General features: G+C 52.3%; 1 protein-coding gene and 1 pseudogene across 2 annotated transcripts in view; one reads left to right on the forward strand and one right to left on the reverse strand.

The window, feature by feature from the left end:
• ASS1 (argininosuccinate synthase 1) overlaps positions 1–17,260 on the forward strand; it is a 52,681-nt gene extending 35,421 nt beyond the window's left edge. For both annotated transcript variants that reach the window (XM_072778339.1, XM_072778340.1), the window contains 4 exons: positions 6,179–6,310; positions 11,299–11,455; positions 15,473–15,538; positions 16,952–17,260. In XM_072778339.1, coding sequence (XP_072634440.1) covers positions 6,179–6,310; positions 11,299–11,455; positions 15,473–15,538; positions 16,952–16,997 — 401 coding nt within the window. In that variant the 3' untranslated portion in view covers positions 16,998–17,260. The remainder of the gene's footprint in view (positions 1–6,178; positions 6,311–11,298; positions 11,456–15,472; positions 15,539–16,951) is intronic.
• A 4,029-nt stretch (positions 17,261–21,289) lies between these two features.
• LOC140607416 (ragulator complex protein LAMTOR5 pseudogene) lies at positions 21,290–21,897 on the reverse strand (annotated as a pseudogene).
• Positions 21,898–22,314: the final 417 nt, after the last annotated feature.

Consider the following 22,314-nt stretch of genomic DNA (forward strand, 5'->3'; position numbering starts at 1 on the left):
CTGGGCTATGCCAAGAAGACATCCTGGAGGAGGTGGTAGGAGAATAGGCTTCAACTGGTAGATGTGGTATAGAGAGGGTGGAGTAGGAACATTCCAGATTAGTAGAGGTCAGGGGCTGTTAGGTCTGATAGGGGCTGAGCCCCTGGAGCCTGAGGGAGGCCCAATGGAGGGCTCATCTAGAGGGTCTGAGCTTTGGTGGCAGACATGAGTCCCAGTCTTGGCTCTATCACCCTGAAAAAGCAACTTAGCCTCTCAGAGCCTTGGCTTCTCTGTTTGTGAAATGGGTGGTTGTGTGGAACAAAGAAAGGGAGCTCTGGATGGTACACTATGCATTTTCCCCAGAATTTCCCCAGAATCACCGCAACTGAAGTTCAGGGCCTTGAGGTGAGCAGTCAGTTCTGACTTCCTTGGCTCCTGACACCCCATCAGGGGAGAGGCTCCTGGAGCATAGCCTCCACTGTGCCCAGGTCCTCTGTGTGTACCCGCAGGGGGCTGTCCCTAAATGCACAGCATTTAGCCTGAGGGTTGTACAGTCTTTGGGGAAGACCATCGGGATTCTGACTCCCAAGAACTTGCTGTGTGACCTTAGCAAGTTGCTTTCCCTCTCTGTGGCTCCACCTGTCAAAGCTGGAGCCGGAGGTGATCTGCCCCCTGGAAGTTGAGATTTGCCTGTTTTCTTGTTTGGATCAGAGAGGTAAGAGAAGAATTTGCTTCGTGATTTTAGGGTGGCAGTGTCCTGTTTTTGTGCCTCCGTTCCAAGTGATTGGTCGTGAGGGAGAATGAGCAGGGCAGTGAGGGCGTTGCGGGTGTCCACACACCGGGTTTTTATGAAGTCTGCAGCAACGGGAGAAGCCGTTAATTGTCAATGATATTGAGGGCAGAGCGAGGAGACGCTATTGTCCGTACCCCTGTGTACAAGGGGGAGATGTCATTTGTATTGATTTTACAAAGCTCATAATTGAAATTCGTTAAAGGGCTTGTTTTTCTTTTGGTGGTGGTGGGGGGAGTTGGGCAGTGCTAGTGCCCCAAGTCTGGGGTGGTCATGGGGTCAGAGGAAAGGAGGCTGGGGAAGCTGCAGATGGAGTAGCTTTTGCTGTATTGTGGCTGTTCACATCGTCATTATCACATTATCTTTTTAACTCTGGAGGGGGGCTAATTAAGTGAAGTAAATGAAATCAGTGGGAAGGAGAAGGGGGGGCAGGGCAGACAAGAGGGAAGCGGAGGGGTGGGGGAGCCAGCGCCTGTCCTTCCGCTCACCTTCTCCCTCCTTCTTTAGCCATCCTGGCTGTCTCCTGAGCTCCCTATCCCTGCCCATCTCACCTCTGCCTGCTGCTGCCTCTTGCCTCTGCAGACCCCCTCCCGCTTCTCTTCTCTCTCCTGTCCCTCTCTCGTCCACCCTTCCCATCTGTCTCCCACTCTCCCCTCCTAGCTCACTTCCTCCTGACTCCTCCACTTTCTGGCTAAGAAGAAGCAAGGGCTGCCTGCCCACTTACCCACCTGCCTGCCCACCTGTCCAGGCCTCCCAGGAGGCTCTGCTCAGATGGAATGTTCCAGATGGAGAGTAGAGGGAGACCTGTGAAAACAAAGATGTCTGTACCCTCAGAGGCCCACCCTGATCCCAAGACTGGGGCCAGGAGGGCACCAGGAACATAGAGGATGGCTAGAGACCCACCATGACTTGCCTCCCCATCACCATAGCAACTGCCTCCATCCTTGGCCCTGGTACCTAAGAGGGGAGCCCTTGGGCTCCAGCCAACCTCCCTTCCCCAGGCCTTTCCAAATGTCTCCCTCTGGAGACTGCTTTCCCAAAGGACCAAAGCCTCTGGTTCAGGTGCCCCAACCCCCACCCCACCCCCACCCAGGCCCCAGCTGATTAGAAGGTCCCACTCCGTTCTGCCAAACTGTGCCGCCCGACAGCCTCAGGAACAGAGGAGACGGATTTAAGCAGCAGCAACATTTTGGTCCTCACCTCTTCCTCTTTGGTCCATTGGCCCCCCCACACACACACACCCTAGCTCCTTGCCCTTTTCGCCATCCACCCCTTGGCAGTAATTATGGTGTGATTGAAGCTGCTCCACAGAGAACCGCTGACACCTCTGTCTTTTTCCTGTAAACACGGGGAGATGAAAATAGACACTTGGAGCCGCTGTGCGTGTCACTACGAAGATGTCTGTTGTCTCTTCCACCGCGACAGCGAGACTCACCTGTCATCTCCTCCTTCTTTTTGCGCAGTGGTTTGTATGCCGACTGTCAAAAGCCCCAAATCCACAGTCTTTTAGCATCAGGTTTCTGTCAGTGGTTTTTTTTTAAAGTCATTTTTTTCCAGAAGGACTACACAGAAATCATCTGTACCCCCTACCCCTGTGGAGAGGAGAGGGGAGATCTTTCAAATGCTCCCATGCACACGTGCACACACACACACACACACACACACGATAGCAGCAACCTGAAAACAGCTTTTTGATCAGTCACAATTAACTTTAACACCTAGGAAAAGGAGCAGGAATATTAATTGTGCCGTGTGTCAAGGCTGTGCCTTTCCTCTTGCCCGCGATGCTTCCTGTGGCTGTCTTGGGGGGTTGATGGCCATGAGGCTGGTGCTCAGGGCACAGGGGCAGGCAGGTCTGCCCACCAGACACTCTATGCTCCTTCCCCGGGGAGCAACTCTCTTGGGCCAGCAGCAGGTGGCCCTTGGGCAGGTCAGAGCTCTTCCTAGCTGGAAAGTACCTGTGTCCTCCTAGCACTCTGCACACAACCATTGATGTTCCTTCTCTGGGCTGCTGGGAGGTGATGCTGCGGAGTCGGCCCCCGTGTTCTAGAGACAAAACCATCATCATGCACACCACGTCAAGACACAGTGTGTCTGTGTACTTAACCTTCCAGGCAGGTCTCAGGGGAAGTTGGGATGAGGAGCAGTTTGCCTGGGGCTCAGGAGGTGGCTGAGCTGGACGAAGGTCACACAGCAAAGCTGAGCTGGGAATTCTGCGAAGGTTTCATTTCCATGAGCCTTCTGGTCCCCAGCCTTAGCCCTGAAGGTACCATTTGGCCTGTGCCCCCTGCCTGGCCCAGCAGAAGACAGAAAAGCAAGGAGTCTGACTCCCCGGGGGCCAAAAGCAGGAGGGCTCCAGTCATTGGCCCACCTGGGCTGGCATGGTTGAGTCTCTGTGCCAATAGATGGGAAGCCTTTGAAACTTTCTGGGTTTTTCCAAAATCTAGCAAAACTGATCCTTAGAAGGCCTGTTTCCAAATCGATAAACACCAAACTCTTAGTATGTCCCAGGATGACCAGTAAGACCAGTAAGCTTGGGTCAGTCACTATATTCCCAGAGATAAAGTTTCTAGGAGAGTTGAAAACTTGCCCCTTTAACATTGTGGTCATCTCTGCCATTCTGGAAGCAGACATTTCTAAATGTTCTGCAAACGTCTGTCTTTGTAAAGAGGTGACTAAACCAGTGGGTCTTGCTCCGTTGCCCCGGAGCCATCGGGAGCCACTTGTTTGTGGCACCTTGTTGTCCCCACAGGAAGGGCCCTGACTCCTGTGCCAAGTTTTTGCAGGTTTTCTATGCCTCCCCTGTTCTCACCCAGCCAGCCAGCCATCTCCACCGCCAACAGCCTTTTTGGTTCGTGGCTCCCAGTTGCTCCATGGAAATGGATGACAGAGCCTGTTTGAACTGTGTTTGCAAGAGTGACAAGGAGACTGAGTGAGGGCCTGAACATCGCCCCGGGACTCCAGGGCTTGGGGCCAGTGCATGATCTTGGGATGTTGGTGCTTTCCTGCTGGGGAGGCCATTTGCCCCTAAACGTCACGATTGGATCAGGACAGCAGACATTGCCCAAGAGCCACACTAGTGAAATGGAACAGGCTCTTTTGTGGCACCTGGTCTCCAGGTGGGGCTTTGACACATATGTCCCCCCAAGACCAAGATATCAGGGGTTTGCAGATAAGAGAATCACCCCCCCCCCCAGAGGCTCTTTTCTGCTTGGGAACACCTTGGAGCCAGGATAAGAGCCCTGGCCTGTCCTCCTCGGCCATGGCTCCTCAGATTTGTGTTCCTTTTCATGCCCTGGTAAGCACAGATCGCTTTGTTAAAGACTCTGAGAAGCAACCTGGGCAGAGAAGGGAGATCTAGATGCTGCTCACACCAACCTTGGGCTTCAGCCTGCCCATCTGTAAAAGTGATGTTGGACCAGATTGGCATTTTAAGGACTTCCTGGTGGAGCCTGGGGTTTGCAGAGGGGCCTCTGCTCCCTGCAGCAGGGCCCAGGCTATCCCTTCCCTATGTTAGGCTTCTGTCAAAGACTGTTTCAATAGTGCAGCTCAAAGTTAGAAGAACGGGGCACTGATGGTCTGAAAGGGCCTGTCCTGGCAGCCAACATTTCTCTAATTTCTGAGTGAAAGATCGAACATCAGGGGGTTCTCAGAGGAGGACATTTCTGGCAAGTGGCTGCACACTCAGCCATGCCCATGACACCTTTGGGCTCCAGGTTCGAAAACAATCTCCCTTCTGACTTGGGCGGGGGGGGGGGGGGGGGTGCTAAAAATATTTTTCAAATAGTGGTGAAAGGGACATAACATTTACCATTTGAACCATTTTGAAACCTACAGTTCAGTGGCAGTAGATGCAGTCACACTGTTGCGTGGCCATCATCCCCATCCACCTCCTGAAATCTGTCTTCCCAAGCTGAGAGCCCCCTCTCTGTAGCCCTCCCCCACCAAACGACAACTTCCCACTGCTCCCTCCCCCCACCATCCCACTTCCTGTCTCTGCGAACCTGGTGACTCCAGGGATCTCATCTAAGTGGAATCGAGGTATTTATCTTCTTGGGACCGGTTTATTTCACCCAGCATGCTGTTCTTCAGGTACACCCGCCCTGTAGCAAGTGTCAAGAGTCGCCTCCCTCTTTAAGGCTGAATAATATTCTACTGTGTGTGTGTGCCACATTTTGTTTATCTACTCAGCTGTTGATGGATATTTTGGTTGCTTCCGCCTTTTGGCTGCTGTGAACAGTGCGGCCATGAACATGCGTGTACAGACAGTGTGGAAACACAGTGGTAAATTTTGGGGATCACTGAAAATGTGCCCCTTTAGCACTGTAATGATGTGCGGTGTGAAGAAAGGACAGTCTCAGAGTAGCATTTGTGGGATGGGAACAGATCTTACCTTCTCCCATCGGAATAGTGGACACCTGGCAGGTTTTCCTGTGGTCAGCTCAGCGTGCTCCCCTGATTTCTTAGAAAGGCCATGTTGCTGGGACAAGAGAGGGTCTGGTGGTCCCACCTCCTGGTGTCTTAGTGTTCTCAAATCCAGTGTGGGACTACCAATCAAACCTCCTGGCCAGCCAGCACCAGGCTCAGCTCAGGGTCAGGCCCCTCAGTGTCACTTTGGACACCATTTGGTCTAAGCAGGTTGTTTAGGAAATGGAGAGACTGGGCCTGGGGTCATCAGGAGGGGGTTTGGGCAAGACCTTCTGGTGGGGTTGGGGTTTGGATTTGGGCCCCATCAGCAGTGGGCCCACGGGGCAGCAGACAGCACTGGTCAGGGGCTCAGCGCCCCGACCCAGGCCCCAGCTCCACATTGGGCACTTTCTTTCCCCTCCCGGGCTCAGTTTCCCCATCTGTACATGGGATGAGTGCAGGAGCCCACCAAGCCCTCTGCCATCACAGAGGTTGGGGTTTATCCTCAGAGACGTAGCTGCCAAGGGAGGCACTGGCTGAAGGTGGCATGTGCATGCACACGTGTACACGAGTGTGCATGTGTATGTACAGCTGTCCCCTCCCCTGGCTCCCCCATGGAAGGGAGGAAGGGATATTTGGGGGCCTGGGCTCTACTGTGGTTGGTTTAATTACAGGTTTTCAGCCGCGGGCCGGTGGGCACGCGTCGGGAAGGAGGGGGGAACAGCTCCGAAACCCTATCATTTTCCAGCGTCTGAGGGCCTCTTCAAAGGGGGGCATCCAGACATTTTCTCCACAAGCCACAGAGTGGACTGTCGTGGCCTCAGCATGAGCATAATGACAGGCGCATTTTGCAACAAGCTGGGAGTGAATGGGTCCGACCGGCTTGTCTCCTGTCAGACGAGTCATTATTATTTTTTTTTTTTTTTGTCATTTGCTGACAGTTTGGGTTTCATGCGTTTCTCTCTTTTTTCTCCTTTTCCCCCTGCCTGGAAAAATGGCTAGGTATCTACGAGACCCCAGCAGGGACGATCCTTTACCACGCTCATTTAGACATCGAGGCCTTCACCATGGACCGCGAAGTGCGCAAAATCAAACAGGGCCTGGGCTTAAAATTCGCTGAGCTGGTGTACACAGGTACGTAGTGCAGTAGTGCACGTGGCTGCTCCCCCTCCCCGAGCTGATGGCACCCTCCTGCAGTCCCTCCCCACCCACTGCCATCCTCAAGAGAGCCCAGAAGGTGCAGGTTGGAGGAGTTGAGTGAGGGCAGGGGACAAGGAGTGAGGGAGTTGGGGGGCTGGCACTGCCCTGTTCACGGGGTGTGGAGGGAAGCATGCCAGTCACCCCAGGATGTCCGGCTGCCTCTGCCACCTGAGATTTGCACGGCCTCAGCAGGGCCAGGGAAGCATCACGTGTCATTCTTAGGGTGGCCAGCACCTCACACACTCCAGGTGCCAGGCCCTGTGTGGGGACATGAGCCATCCTGGGGTGAGGTGGAGGGTGGTCCTCCCAACGTTCCTAGGAGAGCCACAGCTGGCTCCTTTTACAGATGAAGAAAGGGAGCCTCAGAGCAAAAGGACCTTGTACAAAGTTCCATGACTGGAAGTGGCCTAGCTGGGGTTGACCCCCGGTTGGGCTGTCCCCGGGCAGAACCTGGGGCTGCCACAAGCAAGGCAAAGCCAGAGCCAGAGGCAGCCCAGGCACCAAATGACATCAGCACACAGTATGGGTGGGTCCCCCTGTTACAGGTGAGACTCAGTGCCTTATCTGTCACAGAGTTGGAATCCAGGCCTCCTGGCTGCAAACCCCTCCCTCACACCATATGACAGGGGTCCCCACATCCAGCCCACCTCCCATTTTTGTTCAACCCACAAGTGAAGCCTAGGTTTCTACACATTTTTTTAAATGATTGGGGGGAAAACTATACAATACTACCATTTCTTGTCCCATGAAAATTCTAGGAAATTCAAACTTCAGTGTCCATAAATAGTTCTTTGGGCACGGCCACACGCATTGGTGTATACGTTGTCTCTGGTCACTTCTGAGCTACCATGGCAGAGTTGAGTAGTTTGTGAGAGAGACCATGTGACCTACAGAGCCTAGAATATTTACTATCTGGCCCTTTCCAGAAAATGTTTGCTGACCCTCCTCTATAACATTCACCGTCTCCCTAATGAGAGAAGTCACATCAAACAGTCCCTCCGAGCTTGGGTGTGGTGAGGGTGTGGGGGACAGACTGCTGCCTGAGGCCTTGTTGACATCTGTGGGGGCCTAGACATCAGGGGAACGCGGGAAAGTGCATGTTAACAATCCCTATCTGGGATAAGCCTCTGCTGCCCTCGCCTTATCCCCCCCCTCTCCTCTGGAGGTTTTATTTTCCTTTGAAAGCTCCTAATCACTGTAACTCATCTTGGGATTTCAAGGGGACTCCAGTGGTTATTGGCTGGGCGATTTTTCCCTCCCATTGTATCTGGCAGCTTTGAAGCTGGGTCCCCCCCTCCACCTCCCCAGGTACAGACAGGTGTTTAAATACCATTGTCTCCTGCGGGCTCTCTTGCTCAGCGGGGTTTCAGCAGAAAGGTGGATTCTGGTTACAAAGTAGGAGAGTCATTAAGCATGGCAGGCCCATAGGGGAGAGCACCTGGCCCGGGCTGCTAGCTCAGAGGCTCCTCCGGGAGGCCAAGTGGGGGCCGCCTCCAGCCGCCCTCCTCTCCCACAGCCACCGCCTCTCTTGCTGCGGGACCCTGAGCTGGGCGCTCACGGGCATTACCTAGTCTTAACTACACAGGGGTGAGAAACTGGTTTCTAGGTTTCACAGCTGATGAGTGGTGGTGTTGAGCCCAGGACAAGCCAGCTGCAGAGGCCAAGTGCTTGGCCAGGCCAGTGGATCCTCGTGGGGGGGAGGGGGGGAAGGGGGGAAGGTAAACTGGGGTCCTTGGGAAACGAGATCAAGGGGCTTGGTGGCATGCACAGGGGTCCCTTGGGATCCGGGGCACAGCTTGGCCCCAGCCACGGGCTCAGGGCCCCTACACCTGACCACCGGGGTGTAATCCTTACTGTTACCCACTGAGCCTTCCAAATCCCCAGATGAGGTACAATGATTAGGAGCCTTCAAAGGCTTTATTTTATTTTATTTTATTTTATTTTATTTTCTTCAAAGGATTCTTGATACTCTATTTCCCAGGTGCCCCTGACATCACCAGACCCCTGTAGATGTCAGCCCGGCCTCGGGTGGCAGCCTGTCCCCACCCCAGCTTGGAGGGGCTATTTGTTATGACTTCTCATGTCAGGGAGACATGAACATTACAGAGAGGTTTAAGCAAGTTACTGAATTTCCCCGTGCCTCGGTTTCCTCATCTGAAGAGTGGGGATAATAAACATACCTAGAACAGCGCCTGGCACAGAGGAGTGGGTTGATATACTACAAATGCCTGGTGTGTTTTCCAAGGGTAGAGGCAGGGACCTGGGGCCTTACCTCTGGGTTTATGACCGAGTAGGTCTGTCTACCTTGATCCTCAGTTTCTCCTCCTGTAAAATAATGGGCACCAGACCAGGTCTCTTCCATCTGGTTCCATCTAGCTCCCACTCGTTGAGCCTGCCACTTTGCTGTAACACGTGGCTTCCTCAGAGCACAGATAGGGACACTGAGGCACAGAAGAAGCCCATCTGCCTCAGCCCCACTGCTAGATGCCCTGGTGACTGTGATTGCTGTTCATTTCCCTCTCCTCACCCTATCCCCAAGTTTCTCTATGGGCTTGTACAGACCCTCTCCCTCCAGGCATAGGCCCTAGTCCCCACCCTCAGGGTCATTATGGCAGGACCCCGGCTTCAGGACCTGTCTCCTTCATTTTTTTTAAATTTTTTTTTAAAGATCTTATTTATTCATGGGAGACACACAGAGAGAGGCAGAGACATAGGCAGAGGGAGAAGCAGGCTCCTCACGGGGGGCCCGGTGCAGAATTCAATCCCAGGACCACCGGGATCACACTCTCAGCCAAAGGCAGACACTCAATCACGGAGCCACCCAGGCGTCCCAGGACCCATCTCCTTTAGGGCATGTAGCTCACCTCCTCTCCCTCACCTCTTTCTTCAGCAGAAGAATGAGTATGATGCACAGCTCATACAGAGGGCTGTTGTCCCAATTAGCATAGTGCTTGGCCCACCCCCAGACCTGGGATACTCATGCAGCACCACAAGCTCACTATCCCTCAGCCCAGGCTGGAGCTGCTGGGAAAAGAAATCTGAGTTCAAGACCCCCATGCAGCAAAGGTGAGAGATCCTGAGATAAAGCCCAGGCCAGATGTTCCCATGTGGGTGCACCTATCTCTGACTCCATCTCCTCCTGGTCTTCCAGCCTGAGAGCTTAATGGTCTAATTATCCTGACTTAGAAAGATGGCCAAGCCACTGGGGCATGGCAGGGGCGGCCATCAGTGTTCCTTCCCATGCGGGTCTAGGCTAGAGTCAGGAGCACTTTTCAGGATCTCACTGTGGCTTGGGACACTTCTCCAGGTGTCTGTCTGTCTGTGCAGTGAGGGCTGGCAGAGGCCATATTCAAATCTCAAACCTAAAATGCTTAGTGCTCGGCCTGCATCCTATCAGTGAATCCATCCAACTCGCCGGAGAGTGGTCAGTAATATCTCATTGTGCAAATTATCATTGCGGAGCGGGATCTAAACCCAAATGGCAGGTGGCTGGAGGGTGAGGACCCTGCCTGGTCCTCCCCCACCTCTGCAAGTCACTGGACCCATCCCGGAGAAGCTTGCCCCCCTTTCCCACGGAGAGCCTCAGCAGGTGCCCCTGGAGGCCCGGCCTCCAACAATAGCCGCAGACCCGGGGCTGACCTGGCCCTTTATCAGGGCAGGAGATCGCGCACCATCTGGCCTCACAGCTGCCCAGGTGGGCTCACCTTCCCAGCTCCGTTTCACAGAAATCCTACCCCTCGAGCTGTCCCTCCCCCAGTCCTGGCCACAGCCCGCCTGCCCTGCACAGAGACCAGAGCGGAGATGGCTGGCTGCCTGGCTGCAAGTCTGAGCCCGTCGGTGCTGAGCTGCAGGCCCCAGGACAGCCTGGGGACTGAGCACACAGCCTCCAGTGGTCTCGGGGCTCTGGGGGGACAGCATGGAGGAGGGGACAGCGTGGGGGAGGAGGAGGTCGCACATTTCTCAGGTACCTTGGGTACTGATGAATGTTCTGTCCACAGACAGTAAAAGTCTAAGATTATCATACGAAGCAGAGCTGTTATAACTAAGGTCAGACCCCGGTCCCTCACTGCAGCCTGTGCATGCTCTTGGGGAAACCTCAACTTACTTCTCTGGGCCTTACTTGTTCACTCAGAAAAGAGGCTAAGGGAACTTTTCTCCTAGGGCTGTTCATGATGATTCAAAGAGCTAGCCCAGGTGAAGAATTTAGCACAGTGTCCATGCTTCATACATAAAAATATTTGCATAGGAAAGTATTAGCAGCATGTAGACAGTTGACTGACATCTGAGGGGTGGGGCCAGGACTCCAGTGTGTGGACACCCAGGGGCCTCTATGCACAATAAGCGCACTAGTCCTGGGAGGGGGATACTGTGTCATCCCCACTCAATAGATGGGGAAGCAGAAGGACAGAGCAGTGAAGGGAACACACACACACAGAGTCTTTCTGCCCCCGAACCACCACCCAGCTGCCATGGCTGGGAAGATGAGCATTCCCATCGCTCAGCCCTGAATCTGGCCTGAGGTCTCCTACCCGACAGCTATCTGCCATCCTCATAAGACTGAGCTCCCTGTGAGCAAGCCATGGCGTCCCTTCACGGCTGTGTCCCCACGGCCTGGCCCGTTGTACTCCTTGAATGTCTGGCATGAGGCAGAGGGTTGGCTCCCCTCTCCCAATCCTTGGGAGGTGATGCTTGCAAGAGCAAGGAGGGCCCCTCCTTACCCACCAGGGACATGCAAGGTCAGAGGATAGGCACATGGGCTTGTTCCTTGATGCAACTGTTTGTAAGCGTTCTTTGTGCCAAGACCCTCCCGCCCCCAAGGTCTGCCATGGTGGACTGCAGCACAGGGTGGCCTCCCTACACCCCCGATCCTAGGCCCCAGCACAGTGGGCCTCCCTAGCACCCTCTGTTTCCCATCCCTGCAGGTTTCTGGCACAGCCCCGAGTGTGAATTTGTCCGCCACTGCATCGCCAAGTCCCAGGAGCGTGTGGAAGGGAAAGTGCAAGTGTCCGTCTTCAAGGGCCAGGTGTACATCCTCAGCCGGGAGTCCCCACTGTCCCTCTACAATGAGGAGCTGGTGAGGTAGGTGCCCCATGCTTGCCCCCCAGCCGAGGAACACACCCTCAGGGCCACTGACCCTTCCAACCAGCTTTCTCAACAAAGATGTGCCTGAGCACGGGGAGGCTGTGGGGGAGCCAGTCACACAGGGAATCAATGCTGCCTCTACCCTCCTGGGCCTTCCAGGCTAGACGGGGAGAAAGGCACCCATCAAATGATCACCTGAATGTAGAATTAGGAAAGACGGTTTTGGGCTGTGAGGAGGCACAGGTCTGACTGGGTATTCTAACTGGGATGTGGAGAAGCTTCCTGAGGAAATCACTGTTGAGCTGGCCTCCAAAAGACAGTTGCTAAGCAGGTGGAGAGGGAGCTTGGAAGCTTCCAGGGACATGGTCACGTGCAGAGGTTCTGGGCATTGGATGAGTCCAGAAGGTCCCAGGCACGCTGGGAGAAGGGGGTCAGAGCAGGAGGGTCCCGGAGGCAGATCTTAAAGAGGAGCCATCAGAACTTTGTTTCTTGAGGGTCCTTCTGGCTGCTCCGGAGAATAGATCCCAAGGGACATGCCAGCTGGGACCAGGCTGACGGGTCTGGAGGCGGAGAGAAACAGAAGGATCTGGCAAACGGTGAAGAGGTTAAGAATGGAAAGGGCTTGGATGTGGAAAGGGATGAAGCACTTTCCGGACTCGCCCGGCACGAACAGCTGGGCGCACTGGGGTGGCAATTCCTGAGTTGAGGGAGTTCTTGAGAGAAGGTCCTGCATTTGGACTCAGACACCTTGAGGGTGAGTCATCTTTGAGCCAGCCCAGGAGAGTGTCTGTCAAGCCCTCAGACACACCAGCCTAGAGTTCCAGAGAGAGTGGGTGGAAGACAATGGAGAGTTGCAGACATCTGGAGGTTTCCCAAAGCCAGGAGGAACCTGGCCGGGGCCAGGGGGGCGGGGCGGAGTGACCTGGGATGGGAGCCAAGGAGGGGGTCTCTAGGCCATACCGAGGATGCTGCCTCCAAGGCCCCAGGGCCAAGCTGCAGAGCCCTGGTGGGCCGGGTCAAAGGCAACCTCGGCTCTTGAGTCGCATCTGCACCATGCCTTCCCCGCGGTCCCTTCAGAGGTCACCTGGCCTCCCAAGAGGTGGGACCCGACGGCCCCACCCGACCCCAGTCCCCAGCCCAGCTTAGCCCTGGCGGAGGCCTGTTGGGAATTAGCAGGCGAGTTTTGTTTGGCGGTCAATATTATTTCCCTCTTTCCCTGTCTCCTCGCCGTGCTGAGCTGCTCCCCCCTTCCGTCTTTCTAAACACTTTATGAGCCATAAATATAACCGAATCAGTTTAGATCAGTCGGGGTAAATGTCAAATTATCTTCTCTCTTTCTCTCTCTGGCTCTTTCTTCCCTCCCCCTCTGAATCAACAGCTTCTAATAATCTGCCCAACCCTTCATTAAGCCTTACAGCCTCACTCAGGGAGATTAAATGAAGAAAGTAAAAAGGGGAAGGAAAAAAAGAGAGAAAAGCAGGCGCATTTATTCTCACTGTGTCTCCGACCATTTCCCCTTTCTCTTTGATTTCTACATCGCTGGCTTGAAAGCCCTTGAGTGACAGCCTCACAGGGACCAGCGAGGAAGCCGCGAGAGGTAGCAGAACTGGAAATGCCGTGGCACAGTAGGTAGAAAGTAACGTAATTATAGAGCAGGTCAGAGCCACTCGAATGAACAAAAATAAAAGCACAGAGGTTTTCTGTAGACCGTCAGGGGAGGTAAAAAAAAAAAAAATCATTGTAAACTCTTTTTCCACCACCATCAGCCACCACCACCCCCACCACCACCCCAAACCACAATTTTAAAAGAGGTTTTTCAGCTCCCGAGAAACACCTCTGGGAACTCTTCTGCAGCCTCATGCTCCAGACAAGTTTGTCCCCGGACCTGGGCCTCTCTTTGCAGGGGCTGCCGGAGTGGGCTGGATGCCCCTCCAGGGGAGGGGAGTGGGAAAGTTTGTTTTGACATGTGCAGGATGGTGATGAAGAGGAGAGGAGTGCCTGGAGGGGAGCTGGAAGGGGGTCTGAGCCCTGGCTTCTCCCTGAGCTGAGCACCGGGATCCTTCCGAAGGGAACGGGTGATTCAGGCAGTGGGAGTGTGTTTCACGATTTGATTTGTATGTGTGTCAGGGGGGTAAGCTTTATCATCCAGAGCAAGGTGTGTAAAAGGGATCTGCAGAGGCTGATGCTTTCGGGGATGCCACGAGGTAGCCCCTCCAAAGTCTGACATCGCCCCCCCCCCCTTACAGGGGACTTGCTGATCTGCTCCTGAGACCTGGAGAGGCCAGCAGAGGTGGGGAGGAGGAGAGACGGGGGTGGGAGTGTGGGAGTTCTTGTGCTGTTTCACAGCCCCATGAAGGTCAGGGCTGGGGCATGGTGGGGGTAGGGCAACAGAGCCCAAGTCCTGAACAAGTTGCAGGATAGCTGAGCGCAGAGAGCCCACTTATAGAAAGTCCACAATCCACAAAGAGCCAGCCAGAGGCACAGCCTTAGGGTCTTGGGGAGTGTGGGGGTGGGGGTGGATGACAGATTCCCCTCTGCCCTCTTCCTCCCCAATCTCACCTCTCCAGAGAAGGCTCCTGAGGGGACAGGCTGACTCCTTGTCATCAAGAACCTTAAGACTGTTTTGTCCTCTCCTGAGGCTGGAGTTCTGGGGACACAGGGACAAGGGGCTGATTCAGAGTAGGACGCGTGAGAAACAGAGGGACCCCGTCCCCACCAGAGGCTTAGAGAGTGGCAGTACTGAGACAGATCTGAGACCACAGTGCCCTGAACTTGTCCTCAAAGAGCTTATCACAGTCCTAATTAAGGCAGATGGGTGATTGATGGCTTACGTCTGCTGCCCCACCTACACACCATGGGCCCTGTTCTTGTCTTGCTCCCCGTTTCCTCAGCACCTGCAGACCTTAGGTGCCTAAAAAATACCTGAATAAGTGAATGAGTGAACAAATGACATGAGTAACAGTGAGTGCGAGCCAGGTGCTAGCTACATCACTTCACGCGGAGCCAGTAATAACATGGAGAGGCCCATTTGGCAAGTGAAAGCCTGAAGCTCAACAGGCAGGAGGATGTGCCCTAAGTTCTTTATGGGGGGTGGGTAGAGCGGAGATGCAGCCCCAACCTGAAGGACTGTGGCTGGGAAGCGTTTCTCAAAGGATAGTAGGTGAAAAGATGAAGCCTGTTGAATCCGGAAGATGGGAGTTGTAGATGGGGGAAACATTTGTCGCAATGGGGCTGACCAGGGGATCCCTGGGTGGCTCAGTGGTTTCGCGCCTGCCTTTGGCCCAGGGCGCAATCCTGGAGTCCCGGGATCGAGTCCCGCGTCGGGCTCCCGGCATGGAGCCTGCTTCTCCCTCTGCCTGTGTCTCTGCCTCTCTCTCTCTCTCTAGGTCTATCATAAATAAATAAAAATAAATCTTTAAAAAAAAAAAAAAAACAATGGTGCTGACCAGGTGCTTCTCGGAGCCAGCTGGCATGGGGCAGGTGCCAGGTTTGTAGATGGACCAGACAGGGTCTTCCCGGGGGCCTCCCTGCCCTGAGAGCTTCAAGGGAGCTGTCACAAATCTGAGGCTGTTCTGTGCACACCCTGTGGCTTCCCAGGGCCTCCAGGCCCCTGGATGCCATCAGCTGGCGCTGGAGATGCCTCTGAGATCCCCTTCGCCACTGCCCCCCCCAGCCCTGAGAAGCCGAGCTGGCTCACAGGTGTGTCCTCAGCTTGCAAACACAGTTCTCTGGTTCCTAGGAGGATTTCAGCAGATAGCACTGACTGAGCCAGGACCCTCTCTGCCAGTTCACGTAGCAGGGACGAGGCTCCTTGCACCCCAGCCCTGGGCACAGTGCCTGGCCCTGAGTAGAGCTCCTGAATTGGACAGAAATGCAATGAGAAGCCAAAGTTTGGGCCAACCCAGTAGAGATACCCTGGGTTTCTGTGAACCTGAGCTGTCCCTAGCCCCAGAGAGCCTCTGACGTCAGAGGTGAGGCCTGGGGGTGTGGTGACTGGCTTCTCTCTCTCTGCAGCATGAACGTGCAAGGTGATTATGAGCCTATCGATGCCACTGGTTTCATCAATATCAACTCCCTCAGGTGAGCAGCTCTGGCCCTGATGGGTCTTCAGACCCCCCCCCCCCCCCCGGGTGTGGGTAGCAAGCTCTGATAGGACTTCAGATAAGCCCTAGAGAGGCCCTCCCTTCCCATCCCTCTGCCCACGCAGCTTCAGTGCCTGCTCCTATTCTCAGAGGGGCAGAAGGCATAGCCAGAAGCCACTGAAGGTCCGGGGCACTGGGGTTCCATGTTTCTGAGTCCTGTCCTTTGCCTTGGACACTCAGTCCCACCCTCTGTAGCCGCAAGAAGGACTCCACCAGGAGCCCCCTTGCTTGGGGAGGTTAGAAAGAGAAGTGGCTGAGAGGTAGAAGGGAACCTCAGAAAGTCATCAGGCCAGAAGGCACCTGGTACCTACCTACATGTCACCATACCTGAGCTGCAGGTCTAGCTGGAAACTATCCTAGCCACGTGGATACCCATGGCCTAGTGAGGTAGCCCACACCATCTGAAGCCACTCAGACCTGCGTCCAAATCCTGGCTCTGCATTATGGTCTCGGACTCTCTTCTGGACCCCTGGGAACACAAGTGGGGATGTTGACCGTAGCCACCTCACAGGTGTGGCCAAAGCTAGCGTGAGTCCTGGGAAATCAAGCACTCAGCCCAGACCTCGGCCTGCAGGAAGAGCACGGTGACTGGCAGCACACACAAAGGCAAACAGGGTCATTTATTACCGGCAGCCACTGTACACTAGACTCCAGGCACCCTCCTGGGTTGTCTCATGGCATTCTTACACACAAATTTGCAACTTCAGAAACAGGCCCAGGGTGGTTAAGTGACCTGCCCACAGTCACCCAGCGAGGAAGCTGGGGAGCTAAGTCCAGGTGTGTCTGTCCAGCTCTGGGTTCTGATCACCAACATCCTTCCCGGGGCTTGGCATTGGGAAGAAGGCACGAGTCTCTCTAGCCTCCCTGACACATGTCCTGGGCACAAAGCCACCATTTTCTCCGAACGCCAGGCTCTTGTCCCTGGAGCTGAGACTGGGAGAGACGATGAATCCAGCTTGACCTTCCCTGGTGCTCTCGGGGCCACAATCACCTCCACCGCCCCGCCTCCTTCGCCCTCTGTATTTTATGACTATAAACCCTTTTAAATGGCTCCAAACACATCGGGTTTTCATAATGGCCTCTTCATCTCTCCCATTGCCAGTTAAATGCTTTGTCTTCAACAATGCCAAGCAATGTTTTCCCCCAAAGATAAATTAATTACATTATCCTGATTGGATGGCAGGAGGGGCCAGGGCAGGAGTGGGAACAGAGGCAGAGAAAAAAAGACAACTTCACACACATTTTAACTAACAGCTGCCCCCGCCACCCAGGTTCTGCCTGAATTAATTGAACCGAGTGCGTGTTGTTATTGTTAATTTACATTTTTCTTTGTTTTGAATCTGGTTTACAGGCTGAAGGAATATCACCGCCTCCAGAGCAAGGTCACTGCCAAATAGACCCGCTGACAATGAGGAGCTGGGCCTCCTCCTTTGCCCATCTTCCGAGCACAGGCGCTAATTGTTGTGATAATTTGTAATTGTGACTTGTTCTCCCCGGGCTGGCAGCCTGGTGGGGGTGCCAGGCCCCAGCTTTGTTCCCTGCTCCCCAGTAGCCTGCCCAAGTGGTCATCAGTAGCCTGCCCAAGTGGTCATCAGAGGAGAGGGTGGGGTTGGCATCGGTGGGGAGATGCAAAATGACAATTAAAAAAAAAGATACATTAGTCTTCCGTTTCTTTATTTCTGCAGAAAGAGGGTATATGTGTGGTGTCAGTCATGCTCTTCTTAGACCAACCTTTGTGTCCGCTCAAAGCCACCAAAGCCACCTTTGGCTGGGCTACGAGCTTCTCTGGAAGGATGGCGCCCTCTCTCCCAGCAAAAACTAGGGAATCCAGATGTGTCCCCCTGGGTCAGCCGGGCGTTGTGTCATCAACTGTGGCCCGCGTGCCACATCACAGGGGAACAGAGGGGAGTTTGGGGGACATCCTGGGGAGCTGCCCTGCCATTGCCCACAGAGGACCCCTGGGAAAGGTGGCCACGACTGACCCCCCGAGAGCCCCCCACCACTGCACAGAGGCCTCAGTAGCCGAAATTGCGGAGGAGGAGGAGGAGGAGGAGGAGGAGGAGGAGCCCCGAGTAAGAAGAAAAGCCTGAGCAGAGAACACAAGAGGGCAGGCCCAGAATAGAGCAGACACCCTTGGCGGAGGCCACCTGGCCTGCGAGGTGCCCGCTACTGCTCCTCCACCAACCAGGAACCGCAGCGGCTACGGGGGTACAATGGCCCCGCCCCCTCAGCCGGGGCTCATTGGGCCGTGACTGGACACCTGACCCAAGCTGGGCCAATCAGAATCTCACTCCCAGGAACTGGGCGGGGACAAATAGCCAGAAGTGCCGACCGGTACACCTGGGCAGGGTAGGATGCTCTGCCCCGGGAAGCAGAGGGGGTGGAAGGAAGCAGGAGGAAGGAGATGGGAAGAGAGAGTTTGAGGTTTAGGATCCCAGTTCCCAACCTGGTATGAACCATGATGCTGGTGCTTTGGGGTTTTTGTTTGTTTTTGAGGAGACTCCATGCCCGTTGCAGAGCCCAACACAGAGCCTGAACTCAGGTTCCAAGATTAAGATGTGAGCTGAGATCAAGAGTCAGACAACCGACTGAGCCACCCAAGCACCCAGGGCTGGTGACATTTATGGTGGCATTCCTTTTTCTTTTTAAATATTTTATTTATTCATGAGAGACACACAGAGAGAGGCAGAGACATAGGCAGAGAGAGAAGCACGTGGGACTCAATCCCAGGATCACAATCTGAGCCGAAGGCAGACGGTCAACCACTAAGCCACCCAGGTGCCCCTATGGTGATATTTCTTAATCTGGATTCTGTAAGACACCCTGGGGTTCTCAGAACCAATTATCATTTAGGGCTTAAGCTTGATGAGGGAATTCCTGATACTTGCAACTAGAAGTATCTTTACTGGGAAGACTTAAGTGCTCGTTTCTCTGGGCTCTGCCCTGGTTCTGATCTCCACTCCACTGCCTTTGTCAATGAGGGTTTCTTTCCAAACGAGTTTTGTCTTGAAAATGTCTTTTTTGGGACGCCTGGGTGGCTCAGTGGTTGGGTGTCTGCCTTTGGCTCAGGGCGTGATCCTGGAGTCCCGGGATCAAGTCCCACATTGGGTTCCCTGTGAGAAGCCTGCTTCTCCCTCTGTGTATGTCTCTGCTCTCTCTTTCTGTCTCTCATGAGTAAATAAAATCTAAAAAAAAAAAAAAAAAAGGAAGAAGAAGAAGAAATATTTTTTTTTAATTTTTTTTTTTTATTTATTTATGATAGTCACACAGAGAGAGCGAGAAAGGCAGAGACACAGGCAGAGAGAGAAACAGGCTCCATGCACCGGGAGCCCGATGTGGGATTCGATCCCGGGTCTCCAGGATCGCGCCCTGGGCCAAAGGCAGGCGCCAAACCGCTGCGCCACCCAGGGATCCCAAGAAATATTTTTCTTAGGACACCTGGGTGGCTCAGCAGTTGAGCACCTGCCTTAGGCTCAGGGTGTGATCCTAGAGTCCTGGGATCAAGTCCTGGATCAGGCTCCCTGCATGGAGTCTGCGTCTCCTTCTGCCTGTGTCTCTGCTTCTCTCTGTGTCTCTCATGAATTAATAAATAAAATATTTTTTTAAAAAGGAAAATGTCTTTCTCTGATTATAAAAGCTATAAATGAATTACTCAATATTAGTTCTACCAAACACTTTGCTGTACACTTTAGTCACATTATCTCACTTGATCTTCAAAACAATGCTATTTTTGTTGTAGGTGGACACTTTCATCTCCATTTTGCAGAGGAGGCAACAGATGCAGAGAAATTGATTTGCCAAAGGCCACTCAGCTAGCAAGATGAGAGCCAAGAACAAAACCTGGCCTGGCTGACCCCCAAGGTCTTGTGTTTATGCCCTTAATCATCCTGATAGACTGCATCTTACTAAAAAAGTTAAAATTTTATGGCAAGAACGATCACCCATCAGCTTACTACTCAGTTACAAACACTGCTTATACTTAATGTATTTCTTTACAGTCATATTTTTCTATGCTTATAAATATTTTTGCAGAGTTATTTAGGTTAAAGTATTTTAAAAGCAGGTGTTGTGTTGTGTTTTAAAATGTTAACATTAGGGCACCCGGATGGCTCAACGGGTGAGTGTCTGCCTTTGGCTCAGGTTGTGATCCCAGAGTCATGGGATCGAGTCCCACATCAATCTCTCCTTGGGGAGCCTGCTTCTCCTTCTGCCTATGTCTCTGCCTCTATCTGTGTGTCTCTCGTGAATAAATAAATACAATATTTTTTACAAATAAAAAATTAAAGTGTTAACATTATATCATGAATAGTTCCCTACATCATTAAATCTCTTCTCAAACACAACAGTTACTTAATGTTCTGCTATATTGAAAAAACCCTTAAATTACTCAACCTTTCCCATTTATAGATTTAGTTTTTCCACATCTAAATTATTTTTCTGCCCTTTGCTGAAATTAATTAAGTATTTTTGGTAGTTTGTTGCTGTTGTCAAATATTTTTAAAAGGTTAAAAATAAGGGGTGCCTGGGTAGCTCAGTTGGTTAAGCATATGCCTGCAGCTCAGATCATGATCCTGGGATCCTGGAATTGAGCCCCTCATCAGGCTCCCTGCTCAGTGGGGAGTCTGCTTTTCTCTGCCCCTCTTCCCTTCCCCTCACTTGTGCGTTTGCACTCTCTCTGTCTCTCTCTCTCTCCCAAATAAATAAATAAGACCTTTTTAAAAAGGATTAAAAATAAGAAAAGAATGTTCTGTATTTATCTTCATGTAGGATTGGTAATGTTTCTTTCTTAAATGTTTGATAGAATTTGACCAGTGAAGTTATCTTGGGCCTGGAATTTTCTGAGTGGGAAGCTTTTAAAGTATAAATTCAGTTTCTTTGATTCATACAGAGTCATTCATGTTGTCCATTTCCTCTTGGGTCACTTTGGGTAATTTGTGTCTTTCGAGGAAGTTACCCATTTCATTTAGGCTACCAATTTTATTGGCATAAATCCTTTCATGATATTTCCTTATGATCTTTTTCTTTTTTCTCTCCAAAATGTGTTTATTGGGATAGTTTCCCACTCATCTTGAGTCAGGTTACTTTTAGCGCTGCTTCCATCTGAAGGAATATCCTTCTGGAAACCTTGCTTTTCCTCCTGTCAGCTGGCACAGGGCAGTGGAGCAGCCAACACACAAAACTAATTCGTGCACAGCTAAAGATGGTAGTGATTTTGTATCAGCCAGGGCACTTCACATCCATGAGGGTCCATACCAGGTTCTCCTCCTTATGCTTCCACTTGTCTTCTCCTGGGGACGGAGGGAGGAGGTCCTTCTAGGGGAGCATGTTCTCATGGGGAGGTCATCACCTCCAAAAAGCCTCCTAATTATCTTTTTTAAAGTATTTTATTTATTTATTCATGAGAGACACAGAGAGAGGCAGAGACATAGGCAGAGGGAGAAGCAGGCTCCATGCAGGGAACCTAATGTGGGGTCTCGATACCGGGACTTCTGAGCCGAAAGTGAACACTCAACCACTGAGCCACCCAGGCATCCCCTTAATTATCTTTTTAATGTATTAGGATTGATAGTGATGTACTTCTTTCATTACTTACCTTGGTATAATCTGTATCCTTGCTTTTTCTTGATCAATGTAACTAAACACTTATCATTTTTTGTCCCTTTAAATGGAATCTCTTTTTTCTGCATACTTTTATTTATTTTTTATTTTTTATTTTTCCTCTGACCAGATTTATTGAACATAAGAAAACTCTACATACAAAGTGACCTGGACATGCTGCTTCAAAACATGATCCTTTCTTACTAATGTTCTGATAAGTCAGTCCATTAGGTGTCCAAAAGCAGTTTACTCTAAAATTAACAGAAAAGTGCCCAATGCACACTAAATAAATGGCCTAACTATTGGAACTTTAGTCGTTCTACAAGATAATCAACGTAGGTAGGATGGAGCCTCTACAACAGGCCGCTGGAGAACTGATGAGAGGTCAAGAGGCCATTTTGTGCACTGCCACCGTGATGCCATCATGTTTCTGGATCATAATGTTCCCATTATCTGACTCTAGACACACCACAGGAATATCAGGGGGGTCTGAAGTCAGCTTCGCTGCTTGCTGGGCTAGAACAGATATCACCCCAGCATGCTCATCGGACAGGGTCCCACGGCAGCCCAGGTTCAGTCCTTGCGAGTCCGTGCACAGGACGCCCACGATGGAGGGGTTCTTCATGGTGTCCTCCAGGTGCTGCTCCAGGGTGGCCTCCATGCCGCCGCGCCGCCACCGCCCTTCTGCATACTTTTAAGATTTCTTTTTATTGTTGATTTTTGGCAATCTAATTAGGAGGTGTCTTGTTATGATTTTCTTACGTTTATTCTATTGGGGTTCACCGAGCTTGAACTTGTGAATTTTTATCAAATTTGCAATCATTTTGGCAGTTTTCCTTTCAGTTAACATACATCACATAGTTTCTCATCATTGCTCTCTCCACTATGGCTCTTTTTTTTTTTTTAATTTTTTTATTTATTTATGATAGTCACACAGAGAGAAAGAGAGAGAGGCAGAGACACAGGCAGAGGGAGAAGCAGGCTCCATGCACCGGGAGCCCGATATGGGATTCGATCCCAGGTCTCCAGGATCGCGCCCTGGGCCAAAGGCAGGCGCCAAACCCCTGCGCCACCCAGGGATCCCTCCACTATGGCTCTTATCTCAGCATAAAACCC

This window comes from Canis lupus, chromosome 16 (genome assembly GCF_048164855.1).
Source record: "Canis lupus baileyi chromosome 16, mCanLup2.hap1, whole genome shotgun sequence".
Lineage (NCBI taxonomy): Eukaryota > Metazoa > Chordata > Mammalia > Carnivora > Canidae > Canis > Canis lupus.